A 20,930-nucleotide genomic window follows, 5' to 3' on the forward strand; every position below is an offset into this window, starting at 1 on the left:
CTATATATACACAATGGAATTTTATTCAGCCATAAAAAAAAGAGGGAAATACTGCCATCCGTGACAACACTGATGAACGTGGAGGGCATTATGCTAAGTGAAATAAGTTAGAAAGAAAAGATAAATACTATACCATCTCACTTTTATCTGAAATCAGAAAAAACCTAACTCACAGAAACAGAGAACAGACTAGTGGCAGCCAGAGGCAGGGGGTGAGGCATAGGGGGTGGAGGTGGTAGAAATGGGTAAAGGGGATCAAAAGGTACATACTTCCAATTATAAGATAAGTAAGTTCTGGGGATATAAGGTACAGCACGGTGACTACAGTTAGCAATACTGTCGTGTATATTTGATTATTGCCAAGAGTAAATCTTAAAAGTTGTCATGAGAAGAAAAAAATTTTTTAACCATATGAGGTGATAAGTTAACTAAACTTACTGTGGTAAGCATTTCACAGTATATTCATTTATCAGATCATTATGTTGTACTCCTTAAACTAACACAATGCTATATGTTAATTATATCTCAATAAAACTGAGGTGGGAGGGAAAACCTACTCCTACTTATAGAATGGAGGTAGTGAAATAAATTTCAGATCCATCATTCCCTCATATGATCTACTTCTCACTATTTTCATTCCTTACCTCTGAGCTCTACCAAGATTTCTATTCAATGTAACAAATCACAAGTGTGAGTCATGGTTTTATTCCAGTAATGATTGGATAAATCCTAAGCATACCAGGATGATTACAAAGAGGTCATATATCTATTTACAGATATCAGTGATGATTTGAGCTACTAAATTCACTATCTCCTATCTGTGTCCATGAACTCCTTTACTGCTGAGTCTGACCAACTTTGGAGGTAATATTTTATAAATTACATTATCTTATACTCTACAAATAGTAAGCAAAACATTAATAGAGCAACAAAACTTTAAAAAAAAAATTACACATAATAAGGTAACTGTGGGAAAAAGATATTATTACCATGACTTTATACAAAAATGCTTCAGAGGATTTTATGACCTGTTAATATTTAATGAGTTATGATACAGTGCTCAAAATGATACATAGCACTTATAATTTGGGGGTTAGGATGAAAACCATATGAATAAACTGCGTAATACAGAGGCCTCTACCTTTTGCTCACTATCTTTATACAAAGTTTACTTACTACGGCACAAAAGTCAAAAGATAACTGAAGCTAACTGCTTATAGACTCTAGCTTCACTGGAATTCTGCTAAAGGTGTATATAACTAGCATTAAGTCTTTAGCCTCCTTTCATTTTTTTCACTTTGGTTATTCTATCAATGCTTACTTCAGCATTTGCTAAAGAGATTCAAGTTTCTGACATTCAAAACTTATCATTTCCCAAAAGGTAAAGCTGTTTGTGTAATTCACATATCCTTAGTTTTCAATTTATTTTTACTGATTTGGATTAACTTTTTTTTTTTAACACCTAAACAGTAGCTTAGGATATTCTAGACCGACAACAAGTAATCTTTTTAAATTGTTCTTAAAGGATTTGAAGCAGCTTTATATAACATTTTTACCAGAGTAGTTAATAGATATTCAGGCTAAGTGACATTTTATTTCTGTCCTTCTGTATAAATAGGCATAAATCTTTATTGTGGACATACACCACTTCTTTCTACATACTTTGTTCTAGAAGTAGCAACCCACTTCCTTTCCTTTTGGGAAATCATCGCTTCCTGACCCCAACCATATGATTTTGATAGGTCGCCAACCACAGTAGTCGACAACCCTGACCACGGGGTGTGCACATGACACAAACTGGGCCCAGAATCCTTCCCTGGGAAGGACTAAGGGAGATGTCCTTTCTTCCTCATGGTGGTTAAACTGAGATGATGAACCTGGAGCTGAGGTCAATCATGGAAAAAACACCCACCTCTAGTCAGAAAGTGCAAAGAATCAAGAAAGAGACAGAGTTGAGAATCTTAACAGTGTCCCAGGTCCTGGATACAGATGTTTAAGAAGCCAGATCCAGCTTTCCCATGGGTAGTAATATGAGCTGATAATACGACCTATGGCAGTCTGGTTTCTAAGATCTTAACTAAAAATCGATGATTAATATGTCAAGATTAATATTAATCTTTGATTAGTAAGACAAATGGAAGAGAAACAAGGAGTAGACTGCAAAGATTAAGAAAAAAAAATCTGCCCTTCAATAACTGAGTAGCTTACTTTGGATTCCAAATTCTCATATTTAGGTCAAACTTCAGAAAATAATAAACGTTTTCAGTATGCCACTTGTACTGCATGAAGATACACTCTGGGAACAATAAGTGATAATTCTACTTCTCTGGTTTCTAGAGTGTGGTGCACTCACTGGAATGCCAGCAGTGGCCCTCAGGTTAAAAGGCTTATATAAGGAGGCAATTCTATAAAAGATGAGAGCCACATCACCACAGAGAAATCCAAACACCCAAGTAGAGTTACAAGCAGGGACTTCGATCTAAGTCAAAGTACAGAAAGGCAAGGCATTTCATACTGGAAATATTTATAAATAGGTGGGTTGCTGGTAACACACTTAAAATTCAATCCTAAGTGCAGTACTGTCTTTACTTTGCCCTTTAGAGTTTAGTAGGTAAGTAGCCTTTTCCCACTTAGTGTAAGTTTCAAAGTTGGTAACAGATGAGAAGTTCACAGGAGGCCCCAACATTTGTTTTTTATAAGGAATCTCTGAGCAAGTTTATAGTGATCTTTTCAAGGGCAAAATTGCTAAATGCAAAACTGAAGGAACTAGACGTTCTCCTCTCTCAGTGAGAAACCTGAAGCGGACATAGGGATTTCCTTTTCTCTTTCTATTTAAGGTTAGTATCTTGTTTAAGTCACACGTTGCAAGTATGAAAACTGAAATACAAAATAGGCTTAAAACTAACAACCTGAAATAGCTTCTCTAAGTACTAATGATATATTTTTCAATGCTTTTGCATGTTAAACCCTTTACACTAGAGATTTCTGCTACCACAGGGCCACTTGAGATTGTTTCTGTACCCTGTATATACATGCATATGTGTGTGTATATAGTAGAGCTAACTTCAGGAAATCACTGTATACTGAACATAGAAAATGTGGTATAATACAATGGTCTACCACTGATATTATTGCAGTGAGACCTAAATTGGACTTCTCACCTCTGGAACTAAAGACAATAAATTTGTGTTGTTTAAGCCACTAAACTTGGATAATCTGTCACTGACAGCCACAGGACACTAATGTACCTAGGGAAAGCATATTACTTGCCAAGATCCCACAGCTAACTAAAGCAGGTCTGGGAGTCTCCCTTGTCCACTGTCTTTCCTTTACACCACCATATATACAGTTATTCTAAAATAAATACCTCTGTGTTTCAAAAAAAGTTATGTAATTCCCCCAAACACTTAATACATAAAATAGAAAGAGAAAAATCAAATGCTTATATTAACTTTTTGTAAATATTGTTCACAATCAAGCCAAGCAATGTTCTACAATTAATTTTTCTTGTACTATGTTTGTGTTGAATTGCTTTTTGTTTGCTTAACTTCCTATGAAACTAACATTAATTGTTGCAATACCATCCACAAATTTCTTGCAGTACAACTGGTTAAACAGCTAAACAACTAATCCATATAGTCTGAAATGTCACTAAATGGAATGGGTATTTTTCATTCAACTGGCCTTCAACCAAAACACTTACACTGTTTTTTTTTTAGTTCAGGGAAATGTTCCTGTATTATTATTGGGTTGTCCAAAAAGTTTGTTTGGGTTTTTCTGTAAGATGTTACAAAACCCCCAAACTTTTTGGCAAACACTTTGATAATTTATTCTCCTCCAATGCCCCTTTCTTCTACTTTGTGAAACTAATTAGGCAGATTTTGAACCTTCAGGATTGATCATCTAATTTTCTTAGCTTTTCCCTTCTACTTTCCATCTCTCTTTGTTTTACTTTGTTTTTACTCTCTATTTCTTTGTTTTACTTTGTTTACAGATTTCTTTATCTTCCAGCCCTTCCACTGGACCTCTTTATCTCAGCTGTATCATTTCCAAACACTATTTCTTCTCAATTTTTTCTTTCTGTCCCCATTCCTGTGTAGGCACACTGTTCTTATTTAATGGGTCCAATATCCTAATCATCTGAGGAATATTCACAGTTTTTATTGCTTTATTTTAGTTCTTTTCTATTCCCTGTATCATCTATTTCCTCTGAGTTCTTTCATTCGGTTAATTTCTTTTAACTTTCCTCATGCCTGATGATCACCGACCGTCCAAATGAGGCTTAGTACACATGGGTCAGGCATGTTGAATGGTGGGTTCAAGGACAGGTGAGAAGATGGTGAAACTGGCTTTTTCCTTGGGGAGCCCACAACCACAGAAATCACCAGGTCTCTGCAGAGCCGGTCAGTTATCTAGAGAACGATCTGCTGCAGGCCAGCCTGAGCAGTTCAAGCCTAGTTGCAGGCCTTCCAAGAGCAAGGCAGTTAAGACTCTGGTTTGCTTCTGGTCAGTATCCCCCTGTGCAGGCAACTGGGTGTGGCTATGTTCTGCAAATTCCAAATCTATCATCTGTGTTTTATTATCTTTCATCCATGCTTATGTTTTGTCTGCATTCTTTTCCTTTGTGGGTTTTACCCCTTTTTGTTTTTTAAACTCCTTTAATGTCATGCAAAGTGGGGTTTCAGGAGAGAGGAGACTGTACGTGTGTGTTCAGTCCAACATCCTCTCTATGTTACACACCTGGATCTCTCTTCCTGGTAATTGAAAACCAAACCAAACCAAAATACTTCTGGTAAGAGACCAATTTTTCAAGCTTTAAAGGTCCAGTTCATTTCAAATAGAATGTGCTTGAAAATAACCAACAGAGATTTAAAACACAACAAAACAAAATAAAATCAACCATTATTTAAAATGAGAGGAGGGCTTCCCTGGTGGCGCAGTGGTTGGGAGTCCGCCTGCCGATGCAGGGGACACGGGTTTGTGCCCCGGTCCAGGAAGATCCCACATGCCGTGGAGCAGCTGGGCCCGTGAGCCATGGCCACTGAGCCTGAGCGTCTGGAGCCTGTGCTCCGCAGCGGAAGAGGCCACAGCCCTGAGAGGCCCGCGTACCGCAAAAAATAAATAAATAAAATAAAATGAGAGGAAACTGCAATTTGTCAACTAAACATTCATAAGAGCGCTTACTGCATGCCAGGCACTATGCTAAGCGCTTAACATAAATTACCTTATTTAATATACTTTATTATCTACTTTAATATATTTAAGACTATTAGATAGGTGTCATTATTCCTATTTGCAGAGGTCACACAGTATTCCTATCTGCTCAAGGTCACACAGTAAATAAGCATTGGGATTGCAATTCAAACCCTTATTTGAACAACTCTTAAGCTCATAGAAAACCAGATCTCCTATGAAGAGGGTAGAAAAAAGGGAAAAACTTGTTTGGTTTTTCATAACTACCCATAACTTTGGGGCTCATAAAAATGAGATCAATTTCTGACAGCTAAGCACTACTGAAAGCACACTTGTCTTATGTTTCTTAGTAACTATATCTGCTATTTTTTTTTTAACATCTTTATTGGAGTATAATTGCTTTACAATGGTGTGCTAGTTTCTGCTTTATAACAAAGTGAATCAGCTATACATACTTTATCTGTTCTTAAGGTCAGTGAGAAATGACATCTAGTAACTCCTTTATTTAATGTATGGGAGATTCTGTTTATCCTATATGCATGACTGACAGCTAATACTATTTCCAGTATCTTAATGATTTTTGAATCCATGCATATGTGCATAACGGAGACATGCAGAAGGATTTGTGCATGTTAAGACTCCAGTGAGGACATCACCCAACTGCTACTCAGGTAGACACTCAGGTAGACACTCCAAGAACAAATAAAACAAAATCAAAACCACAAAAAACAGAGTGATGGGTGTGTGTGTGTGTGTGTGTGTGTGTGTGTGTTAGAATGGCAGGCACTTATATCATTAAGTTAATATGTATGAAAGCATCATTAAGTTAATATGTATGAAAGCATTCAAACTAAGATCTGTAAAAATGGCAGATAATAATTAACATTTACTGGCAAGAATTTTTTTTTTTTTTTTAATTTGGCTGTGCCTCACAGCTTGTAGGATCTTAGTTCCCTGAGCAGTGAAGGCGCCAAGTTCTAACCACTGGACCGCCAGGGAATTCCCAAGAACCTTTTAAAATGTTGAAACACTGCTGGTTTCACCATAACTTATCAAAGCTAGTGATGTATTTTTGCAGAGTCTTATAATTCAATTGCATATCCAATGTGTTTATACATGTCCATTTGGGTAAAATTTATTGAAACACATACTAGAGAAAACTAGTTTTAAAATGCCAAGGCTTTGCCATTAACTCACTAGGCTTAACTTAGTTTACTAGTTCACTTAATAGTTTCCAAATTTGTCTGTGAGTGATGCATCTGACTAGATGTTTGCTTAGATGCCTTTAAGACTATAATTTTATGATTGTATGAAAATTATTTTCAATTCACAAATGAAAACAGCTAACAAATGACAAACCAAAACGAAAAAGAACAAATGATGTCTCACCTGCTAAAACAGAGGAGTATAAGCATAAAAAGTAGCTCTTCAAGGAACTAAAAGAAAGGTCAATCTACAAAAGTAATTGGAACATGAGCACTAGAAATATCTAAAAAATTAGAAGAATTTTTACTATGTACAGAGATGATAAGAGACCAACCTTTACTCAGTACTTAAAGGAGATAGAGCTGAGCTCTTAGAAGCTGTCTTGCATATGCGAGCTACCAAAATTGATCTGTAATATTTTCTACCCATTATAAGCATGTTTAAGGCAGAGAAAGATGGAAGAACAGAATGGTTTTTATCATGTGTTTATATCACAGATGAACAGATTCTGAAGTGCTTCTAAAAATGTCCTATATAGTACTGACTTCATAATTATTAAAATACTATTATAGTATTAGGCCCCAGATATTATCTAAATTCTAACTGCCCTTTAATCACAGATTACATCAAGTTTACATAAACATTTTATTCTTCTACAACCGTGAATAGTTTATTAACTAGACTTTACCTGCCTGGTACTGATTTCCTTTCTTTCTTTTGCCTTTTGATTTTTAAAATAATAAAATTGAGATCCTTAACTTTCCCTCCTATTTGTATATACCAAGGCCATGTGAGAATCAGGACCCAAACCACTAACTCTGGACAAATAAAGGCTTAATCCTCTGTATCCTTGCTGTTTCTATGTTTATAAAACCCAAGAATCGTAAAACAAAACAATGCAAAGGTTCATGCTATTGGTATTTCAGAAGCACCTTAATTTTAGCCATTTTAAGAATTCAATGCCTTATGAAAAGATGCAGACTTTCACATCATTTACACAAATAACAGAACATGTAAATGAAGAAAGTGTTTTCTAAATAAACATGACAATCTCCCAGATGCGGTAGGTGAGATGACTTGAAAACAATAGCTCTTTTAAGAGATGTTTCAGGATTCATGTAAGCTGTCAGTTAATAGGAGCTCACACTGGCTACTTAACATGACCTCATAAATAAAAAACATTTTCTTTATGAAGATATAGATAGTATTTTCTAATGAGCATATAGAAAAAAATTAGGACTTATCTGCCATATAAATATATATTTTTAAAAACTATTTGACCACAATGTTTCTTTCTCTTCCTGTTCATCAAAAACAATTTTCCCTGCGTTTCTTTCCCTTTTTTTTCCAGTGGTAATTATTTTTATCACAGTGAAGATAAGATAATCCTGTTTCTCAACTCTAGAGCTCCATGCTCTGACTTGTTCTGTATTCAATGGTCTCCAATGTGGGAAATGCTCACCTGGGGGGTGTTCAAAATGATCTGCTGCAATGTGAGAGGAAAATACTAGACCTTCTATTTTTACTTTTCATCTTTTCTTAAATTAAGTTCTACTAATATTTTGTGTATAGGATGACATAGATGCCTGGTGGCTTCTGAAAGCATTTATTTCTGTAATAGTTACTAGAAACAGAGTAAACAAAAAGCACTGAATTAGATTAATGCTTCATCATACTTGAAACTAAATACAAGAATGAAAGCTGCTATAGTATAATGTCTTTAACTTCATGGACTTCAATTTATCTAAATGCGTTTTTCTGTACTCTCAAAGAACTCGTCTTATGGTATAATACAAACGGAATGAGCTGATGAACAAAAGTGTGGAGGAGCTGAATTGGAGAATTTTATTTCAAGAAATCTCTGATCTGCGTACAGTCCTGAAGCTCACAACCTAGACGTTTAAAAAAATCAGGTTACTTTTCACTCTCATTAAATTAAAATGCAAGATAATGCAAGGGTTAAACATTTCCTCTCGGACTGATAAAAAATGAGTCGGAAAACATCATGCTGGTAGGAACACAAATTGATAACACCAAATTTAAAACAATGTTGTCTTGCATGGTAAAAGCTAACTAATGTCCTTAGACTTCAGAACCAATAATTTCACTCCTAGGTATATACCCTAGAGAACCTCAAGCACGTGTTCACCGGGCAACACATACACAAAGGCACGAAAGAGCATCATTCGTAACAGTTCCATACTGTGAACAACTCAGAATTTCAAAAGGACTATATGGATGTACATGGTGTAGTCATACAACAAAACGTTCAAGAAAAGTGGAAATGAAGTTCAGTTACCTGCCTCAATACGGATTAATCTTATAAATTTAGCATTGAATTAAAGAAGAAAACACAATTATATCCACTGGAACTCCACTCAAAGTTAAAACAGGTAAATTAACCTATACTGCTCAGGGCATATACAAATGGTAAAATCATAAAACACAACAAGGAAGTGATCACCATAAAAAAAGCAGCAGGGCAGTGGCTCCTCCAGGTGTTGGAGCAGGGATGTAAATGAAAAGAACACTAGGGGGCTTCTGGGGTGTTGGCAATGCTCCATGTCTTAACTTGGGTAATATGTGCTTCATATTATGTTTCATAACTATTTATTATATATATATTTATATATAAAACAAACTTTTAAAGTACTTTTTTGGTATGATAATGGTATTGTGGTTATGTTAAATATGAATCATCTCTTAGAGATAAATACTGCCATATTTATGTATAAAGTGAAATAATGCTTGGAATTTGGCTTCAAAATAATACAGAAAAGAGCAAAGTAGATGCACTGAGACGAACAACATCAGATAAGAACTGATATTGTTGAAGCTGAGTGTATGAGGTTCAGTATACAACTGTCTACTTTTGAATTATTATTTTTGCTGATGTCACTTTTTAAATAACTATAAATGGCAGCCACCACATGGCTTGCTAAGAAATAGCTTGTTTTACTTTGACGTATATATTAAAAAACTCCAATCTAAACTGAATAAAGATCAATTTAATAAAAGCATTAAAGAAAACCATTTCCTCTCTGACATTTACAAACTTACAAAAGCATTCTAGTTTCTGAAGATAAATGGCTTTCTACTACCATCTCACCCCCTCTCCCAGCTTGAACTCATCCGGAATGCTATGGACACTAACTTACCAGCACTTCTCGACTGTGCTATCAGCACAAAACAGGGTAGGAACACCAAAATCCTTATGCCAAGAGCCTTTCTAGTTTGTCTTCAAGCTCATGTATACAAATTGAAACTTTCTCCTCAGGTATAAGCAGCTTATTGTCTCTATGAAGAAATCCAGTAGCCACTCCTGAGGCAGGACAGGCAGTTCCAGTGAATAAGATAATCTTGGTAATTTCTAGGTTTAGCAATACAGTTAAGACATTTGAATCAGTCCTCTACACTGCCTTTCTACAAAGTAGGGATATTTTTCATTTCTCCACTGATAAGTGTAATTTTCCATTTCTATTACATAAATTCATCTACTAAATGTTTTGAGATGATTGTGGTTACATAATGTGATTTTCTGTGTAATTAAACAAATCAAGAGCATGCACATTTACGTTTCCAGAAAAAGGAAAAATGACAACGTATCTATCATACTCATACCTCATTTAGGGTGTCTGGAAATGTGATTCCTAAAAAAGGAAGTTCTACATGAATCTATGCCATCTGAGGTCCTTATCGCATAGTACTGGTGGAAATGCACCACACTTGAGCAAACACTCTTGTTTGACATAAATCCCCTGAAATTATAGAATGCCTTCACCTAGAGTTTCCTCTAGCCACCTTTCATAGAACTGTTGGTTCATACTCTCAGGCTGCAGTAACAGCTTTCATGCTTTTCATGTCTAAGGTCTAAGGTTTTCTAGCAACCCCTGTCTACTGACCCATTCCATCCCCTTCCAATTCTTCACCCATTTCCCTCGAAGAAACCTTAGACTCTCTAAAATATGGAGCACAGTGCCCTTCCTTTGTTTTTTTTTTATATGGCAGTTACCACATCATCACTTAAAGACACACACCCCTACTATTATGGATTAGAACTGCACATCAGAACAACAACAAAAATGAAGAAAAGTCACTGTAGGAAATGAATCTTATTGCAGAACACACTATACACATGATTGCAGACTGCTGAGGAGGACTCACTGGCTGGGAGTACAGGAAGGAGAAGGTAACTCACTGGCCTACAGGATGCAGTCTGGTCAGGCAGTGCTAACTCTCCATCTGGGCATACAGTAACATTAAACATTCAAACTACTGGGAAAAGGATATGTTCTTCACTTGAAAGAACAAAACCATTCAATGATTTCCTATTTCACAAAGTGTAAAGATCAGTCTTTCCCCAGCCTGGAAGGCCATACATGACCCGGCCCTTAACTATCTCTGACCTCATTTCCCACCACTGCAGCCCTGGCTCACAGCCACTCTGCCCTCTTTGACATTCCTCGTACACATACAACCCTTGCACTTCCAGAACTCTTGTACTCGCAAGTCCTTCTACATAAGCATGTGCCTTACTGCCTTAAACTTAGCTTAAATATCACTTCATCAGAGAGGCGTTTCCTGTACACTCTTAATATCCCCATTTCTCCTCCTCTTTTTTCTACTTTCTTTTTCCTTAGAGCAGTTACCATCACCTGGTATCACAGACACCTATTTATTCACTAAGTATCTCCTCCACTAGAATGAGAGCCACGAAGCAGAAACTGTCTGTTTTGCTCTCTGTTATTTCATCAGTACCTGGCTCACTGTGGAAATACCAGAGTATTAATACATGACAACTGGGCATAGGTGTCTAATTAAAATAACACATTTCAGAGACAAAGAGCATTACAAAACATCAGTACCATGTGGGGAAACACTATATGGGGAAAGTATGTAATATGACTAGAAAAGGGGGAGGTTGTAAATCAATATGCATTGTTTTTGAGGATACCTTAGAAGATTATTACCTTAATTGTGGTGATGGCAATGAGTGTATATGTATGTCCAAACTCACCAGTTTGTATACATTAATTATGTGCAATTTTTTGGTATACCAATTATAACTCAATAAAGCTGGGGGGAAAAAAGTCCACCAGCATGCCAATGCACAACAGTAAGTAGGTAAAGAATTCACTACAGTCCTGTAAACAGCTGACATGGTGGGAAACACTATAGAACAGTTAAGTTACTATGCAAGAAGTTCCATCCTACCATAGAAAAATGAACTAAAAGAGCTGGTGGAAATACACGAGGTATTATTTAAGTCAGGGGAAAGCTGGCAAAGATTTCATAGCGTTGACATTAGATCTAGGCATCTTAAAGGATGAAGAGAAAATTGGACGTGGATGGCAGAATTTCCGTAGAGGTAATAAAATGTGCACAGGTTAGAAGGGATAAAAGTGGGGCAGGTACCAAGAAGAAGTCAGCCAAGACTACTTACTATCCACATGACTTTGCGCAAAAAACTGAACCTATTTCAACTGAAAAATAAGGATAATGGTATCTTCCTCAGAGAGCTGCTGTGAGGAAAATCAAGAAGGATGTGAGGCAACCTAGCTATGACATCTTCCACCACTGATTTCCAAAGCCGACTTGGCTGTTCTATCTCAGATTGTCTCCCTTTCCTCTCATGGCTCCTCCAGAAGCTGGTCTACTTGGTAGAAGAGCATAACCTTCTCAATCATATACAATGGTCTAGCACAGTTCCTCACACATGGCATTTACTCAAAACACATTTACTTTTTTTTTTTCTCCTTTCTTTAACCAGATGTTCAGAATTCCACTGACAGGCCTTAGAACTGCCCTGCAATCACTGCTGGGGTCCTAATTCTCAACTTGAGAACCAGCATTAGTTTAATAAGCACCCCACCCAATCTGTACATGTATTACTTCATACTTACAGGTTGAGGCTGTTCTGCAATACAGCAGTTGAAACACAACCAGAATTCACTCATGCTTACAGTCCAAGTTATAAATGAGCACCAATGAAGTTTCCAAATCTCAATTCAGGAAGCTTCACAAAGCAGGCTTCTCAATATGATAGATGTCCAAAGATGCCAAAATAATAACTTTATTACTTCTCTGTGTTTTTGTTCCTGGAAGTCAAGTATCTTATATAGTCAATCTAACAAACAAAAGGTCAGATTGTTTCCTTTCTTTGCTTTTGATTCTACAGGGACTTGTTTCTGAACCACAGGAAAGGTATAAAAATTGTTGTCTTGACTCAGGACCTTAACAGGTAGTCTAGAAAAAAAGAAGAAAAGAAAAGAAGTTACTTTACTTATCTTACTCTTAGAAGCTTTTATTTCTTAAATCTGTGATAAAATTAAGACTATTTCCCCAAAAAGTAAACATTGAAAAAAAATCAAGATTTTAATAAACTGATATTCATTCAATAAAAAAATATTTGAGTACTTTTTCAGTGTCAGGTATTAGGAATATAGCAGTTGAAACGAGAGAGTAATCCTTGCCTTCATAGAGCATTCTATGACTGTAAACGCTTTCCCCAAAGCCATGACTCTAAATCTTGTAAGACATAAATGACAGTTATTTTTATATTTGCATAGAAGATCTTCAATGAAGATTAATGCATATATGTTCAATGTCACAAATATGGGTAATAAGGCATGAATTTAGGACCCTGATTCTACACAGTCCAGAGGACATGTCCTCCAACATACTAGAGGACAATGACATGTTAAGATCTAAACATATGTTCAAAGAGAAAGATAAGAAGGAAGAAAATGTACATTCTTGCCACAGTAAAATTCAGAACCTGGAATGCTTATTTTCAAGGAGAGGTGAACATTCCTTATGTCACCCAAACTCCTAAACAAAGAAGTAGCAGTCTTGCAACTGGCTCTGTCCAATAAAGTGGGTAAATACTATGAAGGTTTATAAGCTCAAAAGAATTGTATGTTTCATTTACTTCCTTAGCGAGAATGTAAGAGCAAAGGGTTAAATTCACAACATCATGAATATTATTTCAGGGCTATTTACTTAACAAGCTTAATTCCTCCCTGAATCAAAGACCATGGCCATTAAAATATCATTGTGAAATCTCTTTTAACCAATTTTATGAAAACAAATATGCCTTTGTTTGAAACTGAAAATTCCTTATGCTCATCACTGCTGATGTAGCACATACAAACATGAATTACTGTTTCAAATCTACTGGATTTGAAATCTGAGGTTTTAAAATCTATTGTTTGATTTATTCCATCATCATATTTTCTCATCTACATATAGAACTACACAATTTCCTTTTTATTTGTAATTTACCTTTGCCAGAAACCACCTTCAAATACTAATTTTACATTGCACGGTGTTTTATTTTCTTCTATTTTTAACTGAGTATACATTCCTTTTGTTTAACACTTAAAAGTAATAGATGACTTCCGAATTTACAATCAACATTTTAGCAAATTCAGATTTCCTTCCTATTTAGAGTAAAGCTGTTCCTTATTTTGCAAATTTCAAAATATACATTTTCCCATTCCCATGTACTACTTTGAAAATGACATTCACAATATTTCCTCTTTCTTAATATTTAGTTGAAGAATGACTGTTAAAAGTACAATAATTTGTGCTTCTATTTTTGGAGATTAGACAGAAAGGATACTTAAGAATAATGACCTAGATAACAGATATGATGAAATACATTTTCAAACCAAGGGGATGTTTGCAACTCCACAGGTTTTTATTTGTTAAGTAAACATATAAATCTAAAAATGTTTCAAACATGCCTTGGAATATCATACCAATACACTTTTTCCATTTTCTTGCTTTTCTAAACAAAATTCCTTTTTAGAATCTTTTTCAAATGTATATATACTTAAAACACATTTATACATAAACACCTTGTAGAGAAGTAGTGAATCTGTCACAAAAAATTTCAACATTACCACTAATAATAAATATATTAACAGGTACTTTCACTTCTTGAGCTCAAAGTTGCTTAAATCATGTCCATTTTGAAAACCTTACTTTAAAAAAAAATCTTAAGATAACAAAAGAAGAGTCACTTTGCAACAACATCAACAACTAAACTTGGCTCTAAACACAGCTCAGCACATTCCACACATAAATGAAGGGTCAAACTGGGCTACAGCACCAGAGAGTATTTCACGAACTCATAATTTCATTAGACTTAAGATTTTAGAAAAGCTTCAGTGAACTGTCAGGCCACTTAGTGACTGGCAGAGATTTCCTGCATTAAAAGTTCAGTCTCTTGACTTTTAAAGAGATTGGCATGAGTAAAAAAGTGTAGTAGTATTCTCTGGTCAAAAATATAACCTCCTCCATCCCCTCCCCACCTCCTCACTTTCCACACCTACAAATGCTGCAGATATAAGCTTTATACTTGTAGGAACAGTTTCGCTGCTGACAATATGAAAAATTTATGTCCCAACATCGTACCCACAAATTAATAAAATTGTTTAGGTCAACTTCCAAAGAAACAACAATAAAGCCATGATTTGAAAAACAAGGCAATGAGGCATACCTTTTAAGACAAACAATTTATTCCCTTTTTTTTTTAATGTGGAATACTTTAACTCAGTTGAGGTACTGAGCATGCTCAGTTTGTGTGAAACAGAATCAGATGTTTAGAATTTAGACTTTGATATAAGAGATGTGTGGCAGTTGTTAGTACTACACTAATTTTTAGCAATGTTAACTTGGGCAAGTGACAAGCTCTATCATTAGCTATAAAAAATGGAATGCTTCACTGCCAATGTCACAGGTCTGAAATGAGGGCTAAATTACGATGTACATAAGGGCACTGCATATATCATAAAGAGCTATACTGATACAAGATGCTCTTTTATTTGTTATCAATATTAAAATAGCTAATAGCAGAATGAAGTAGTAAAAATAATTAATTTGTAATAGCTGTAAATTTTTAGGAAACAGCCTAAAAGTCTATTCAAAAAAAAAAAAAAAAAGAATAAAAATTTTTTTAAATGAACTGAGAGACAATCTACGGAATGGGAGAAAATATTTGCAAACACTGCAACCCACAAGGGCTTAACTGCCAAAATATACAAACAGTTCATACAACGAAAAAAAAATCAAACAACCCAATTGAAAAAAGGGCAGAAGACCTAAAGAGACATTTCTCCAAAGAAGAAATACAGGTGGTCAATAAGCACATGAAAAGATGCTCAACATCGCTCATTATTAGAGAAATGCAAATCAAAACTACAATGAGATACCACCTCACACCGGTCAGAATGGTCTACAAAGAACTAAAAAGTTTACAAAGAACAAATGCTGGAGAGGGTGTGGAGAAAAGGGAACCCTCCTATACTGTGGGTGGGAATGTAAACTGGTACAGCCGCTATGGAAAACAGTATGGAGGGTCCTCAGAAAACTAAAAATACAATTACCATATGATCCAGCAATCCCACTCCTGGGCATATACCCAGACAAAACTATAATTCAAAAAGATACATGCACCCCTATGTTCACAGCAGCACTATTTACAATAGCCAACACTTGGAAACAACCTAAATGTCCATCAACAAATGAATGGATAAAGTAGATGTGGTATATACATACAATGGAATACTACTCAGCCATAAAAAAGAACAAAATAATGCCATCTGCAACAACATGGATGCAATTAAAGATTATTATACTAAGTGAAGTCAGAAAGAGCAAGACAGGGGCTTCCCTGGTGGCGCAGTGGTTGAGAATCTGCCTGCCAACGCAGGGGACATAGGTTCGAGCCCTGGTCTGGGAATATCCCACATGCCGCGGAGCGGCTGGGCCCGTGAGCCATGGCCGCTGAGCCTGCGCGTCTGGAGCCTGTGCTCCGCAACAAGAGAAGGCCACAACAGTGAGAGGTCCGCACACCGCGATGAAGAGTGGCCCCCGCTCGCCGCAACTAGAGAAAGCCCTTGCACAGAAACGAAGACCCAACACAGCCATAAATAAATAGATTTAAAAAAAAAAAAAAAGAAAGAACAAGACAAATACCATATGATATCATTTATATGTGGAATCTAACATATGACACAAATGAACTTACCTATGAAACAGAAACAGAATCATGGACATAGAGAATAGACTGTGGTTGCCAAGGGGGTGGGGGGTGGGAGAGGGATGAACTGGGAGTTTGGGGTTAGTAGATGCAAACTATTACATATAGAATGGATAAACAACAAGGTCCTAATGTACAGCACAGAAAACTATATTCAATATCCTATGATAAGTCATAATGGAAAAGAATATGAAAAAGAATGTATATATCTGTAACTGAGTCACTTTGCTATACAGCAGAAATTAACACAACATTATAAATCAACCATACTTCCATTAAAAATTTTTTTTAAAAAAAGAATAATCGAATAGGGACTTCCCTGGTGGTGCAGTGGTTAAGACTCCGCACTCCCAATGCAGGGGTTCCCTGGTCAGGGAACTAGATCCCACATGCATGTTGCAACTAAGAGTTCGCAGGCCACAACTAAGGAACACACATGCCCGAACTAAGACCCGGCACAACCAAATAAATAAATATATATTAAAAAAAAGAATAAACAGATAGCATTTTAAACTGAAAAGAAATGAATGGTGCTCCATTCGTACAAAAGAACACTATACAAAATGAAAATGAATGGTAGTTTCATCCAACACACTGGACAATTCTCAGTACCATGTTATTGAGGGAAAGAAGGCACAAAACAATATACATGGAATGATTTCCTTTATATGAATTTCAAAAACAAGTTCAACTAAACTATTTTGTTTAGAGATGCATATAGAAGTATAAAAGTAAAGCAAGAAAATTATAACAGAAGTCAGGAAAGTGGTTAGGGCTGAGGGCAGGAATTAAGAATTAGGAAGAGATGCATAAGAGCTCCTGGAACACTGACAATATTCTACCTCTTGACTTAAGTGGTAGTTACACAGGTACTTGCTTTATAATTTTGTATTAAATAGTACATTTATGGTCTATGCAATTTTTTATATATTATATCTTTAAATAATAACAATTTAAATAATACATAAGTAAAAGAAGCAAATACTAACAATTTCAAGTTGTTTGTAATAGAGTGATGGAAATGCAAAATACAATGTCAAGTAAAAATGAACACACTTTGCTAGAAACTTTGAAGGAACTGGTAAAATTTGGGAGGTTTGAGTGGCAAAAGGGGTGATGAGGTCTGAAGTTCTACCAGATGCCAAAGAGATTTCCACCAGAAATGCAAAAATTACTAATCAATGACCAAGTCTGAATTCTCAGTAAAGCTTATTTATAGCTGTACCAGCACTAAATCTGTCCCAACCTAGTTAAAATCATTCTTTGATATTGACTTGTGGTACAAGACCCTATTGGGAAAGAAAAAACAAAAATACAAAAACCAACCCATTCTGAAAAGAGCTTTCAAACTACATACTTATCACAGACCTACTTTTCTGTGGCTAATCAAAGTTCAGTCAAGCCACTGTTCCCTGAACTCAGTTATAAAAGGCACAGACAGGGGTGCATGTAACTACCAAAAATAAGAGGGTTAGTTTTTTTTTCTTAGAATGACTGCTTATAGGTTAGTCTTTCCCACAGTTTCGTATTAATGTAATCACATGGTACTTTCTTTAATATCTGGCTTTTTTAATTCAGCACGTTTTTGAGATTTACCATGATGCTTCTATTAGCTAATTCACATAGATTTCCATTGTGTAGACACAGCACAATTTAACTTCATATTTAGTATTTCCAGTTTTTGGCTGTTAAAAATAATGCTGCTATGAATTAGTGTATACAAATATCCATATAAACAGAAATTTTCATTTCTCCTGAGTAAATATTTAGAAAGAGAATTGCTGAGTCATATTTTAAGTATAATTTTAACTTTATAAGAAACTGTGTACCAGTTTTCCAAATCAGTTGTACCATTTTGCATTTGTAGCAGCAAAGTATGAGAGTTCCAGTTGTTCAACATCCTACCAACACTTTGTATCGTCAATCTTGTTATTTTTAGTCATTCTAGTGGGTATAAAGTACTACACCTTGCTGTGGTTTTAATTTGTACTTTCCTGATATCTAATGGTATTTAGTCTTTTCATGTGCTTGCTAGCCATTCATATTATCTTCTTTGGTTAGGTATATTCAGATCTTTTGCCCATTTTTTAATTTAGTTGCCTTATTCAGTTGTGTTCTTTACATATTCTAGATCAAGCCCTTTGTCTGATAAGTGTATTGTGAAGATTTTTTCCTGGTCTTTGTCTTTCCATTTTTAAAAAAAAATAGCACCTTTCAGGACTTCCCTGGTGGTCCAGTGGTAGAGAATCCGCCTGTCAATGAAGGGGATGTGGGTTCGATCCCTGGTCAGGGAACTAAGACCCCACATGCCACCGGGCAACTAAGCCCACGCACTACAACTACAGAGCCCACAAACTACAGAGCCCACACGCCCTGGAGCCTGCGCGTCACAACTAGAGAGAAAACCTGCGTGCCACAACTAGAAAGATGCCTGTGCACTGGAACAAAAGATCCCACATGCCTCAACGAAGATCCTTCATGCAGCAACTAGACCCGACACAGCCAAGTAAATAAATATTTAAAAAAACAGCATCTTTCAAAGAGTTTAAGTTTTTTAATTTAACAAAATCTAGTTTATCTATTTCATCTTCTATGATTTGTGTTTTGTGTTCTAAGAAATTTCTGCATATCCCCCAAACATAGCTTTCCTTGTATTATTTTTTCTTCTAAAATTTTAGTTTTTACTTTTCAGTCTATATCAATTTTTAGTTATTTCTGGTGGTATAAAGTAAAGGTCAAAGATTCCTTTTTTACATGGATATAGCCCATTGTTCCAGCTCATCTGCTGAAGGATATCTCTTTGCCTATTGACTTGATTTGGCACTTTTCACTGAAAATCATGTAACTGTAGGTTTGTGTCCATTTCTGGGTTGATTATTACACTGGTTTATGCCTATACTAGAACCAGACTGTCTTGACTGATATACTTTTTTTATTATTACTAGTTTTTTTTTTTGGCTGTGTTGGGTCTTAGTTGTGGCATGCGGGGATCTTCGTTGCAGCATGCGGGATCTTTCATTGGGGTGCATGGGCTCTTCGTTGTGGCATGCAGGCTTCTCTCTAGTTGTGGCGCACGGGCTCCAGAGCGTGCAGGTTCAGTAGTTGCGGCGTGCGGGCTTAGCTGCCCCGCACAGCATGTGGGATCTTAGTTCCCAGACAAGGGATCAAACCCGCGTCTCCTACACTGGAAGGCAGATTCTTAACCACTGGACCACCAGGGAAGTCCCTTGACTGCTATACTTTTATACTAAGACTTGAAGTCAGGTAGTGATAAGTCTTCCAAATTATTCTTTTCCAAGGTTACTTTGGATTGTCTAGATGCTTTGCATTTCCATATGCATTTGAGAATCAATTTGTCAGTTTCTACAAAAAAAAGCCTCCTCCGAATCTGATTAGGATTGCATTTATTTTGACAATTATTTGGAGATTTCAATTTAACAATAGAGTATCTAACCCATTAACATGGCACATCCAATAGTCTGTAGTTCTAAGTGTACAGGTTTTCTATGTGTTTTGTTCCATCGTTTTTGTTTTTTAACTTTGTTTACAGCTTTCATATGAAAGCTTTTCTTTTTTTTGGCTGTGCTGCGGCTTGCGGGATCTCAGTTCCCCGACCAGGGATGGAACCTGGGGCTACGGCAGTGAAAGCGCCAAGTCCTAAACACTAGACTGCCAGGGAACTTCCCATATGAAAGCTTTAAAGACTTATGTAGTCAAACATCAATTTCCATCACAGATTAGGTGGTTTATCTTACTTTGGACAAATTTTCATCATGGACGGGGGGGGGTCTCTTTTACTTATCCCAGGATTATAAACCTATCATCCCACATAGTTTCATTTAGGTTTACTTTATAAATTAACTTGGACATTAATATTTTATGGGTATAGTTAGATAACATTTTCAGGCTTTTTCTTTCTAACATCTTCCTTTTCGCCTTAATTAAAAACTCAAGTACTTAATGCCAAATATATACATATGTAGGGGGAGAGATTCTTATACTGGCTCAAACCTGAAAGAGTTTGCAACACAGAGCAAAGTAATAACATGAGAAAACTACTGTCCCCTTCTCTAATGCCCACACTTCTCCCCCCTGTATGAGACTGAATACCATGCTTCCTCTCTTTAACAATAAATCCTCCTTTTCCTTTCCTGCTACTTTCCTTTCTTTTTTCCAGTTTCTCTCTCTCCCTTTTTCTTTCTCCCTTTTCCATGTCTTCATCCACTCTCCTTAAACCCTTTGTTAGCTATGTAGAGTTAGAAATAACAATTTTGTGACACACAATAGATTCTCAATTTATTAGTTCACGGATTGAAAGCTATCTTAATACTCTGAACTTTTCTCCCGCGTCTAGGTAGATATTTACACCCACCTGCTAATGAACATCTCATGTGGTCTCCTTGTTCATTTAAACACATTATTTTTAACACTAAATTCACATATCTGTGTCTGCGTTACCTTTCTCGGCGGGTGGCACCACCAT

At 36.1% G+C, this 20,930-nt stretch overlaps 1 protein-coding gene across 2 annotated transcripts in view; it reads right to left on the reverse strand.

Moving 5' to 3' along the window:
- The window catches only part of CDC42SE2 (CDC42 small effector 2), a 79,399-nt gene that overhangs the window by 36,033 nt on the left and 22,436 nt on the right, over nucleotides 1-20,930 (reverse strand). For both annotated transcript variants that reach the window (XM_049707282.1, XM_049707283.1), the window contains exon 2: nucleotides 12,303-12,645. In XM_049707282.1, the coding sequence (XP_049563239.1) occupies nucleotides 12,303-12,356 (54 nt within the window). In that variant the 5' untranslated portion in view covers nucleotides 12,357-12,645. The remainder of the gene's footprint in view (nucleotides 1-12,302; nucleotides 12,646-20,930) is intronic.

The sequence above is a fragment of the Orcinus orca genome, chromosome 3 (assembly GCF_937001465.1).
Source record: "Orcinus orca chromosome 3, mOrcOrc1.1, whole genome shotgun sequence".
NCBI classification, from domain to species: domain Eukaryota; kingdom Metazoa; phylum Chordata; class Mammalia; order Artiodactyla; family Delphinidae; genus Orcinus; species Orcinus orca.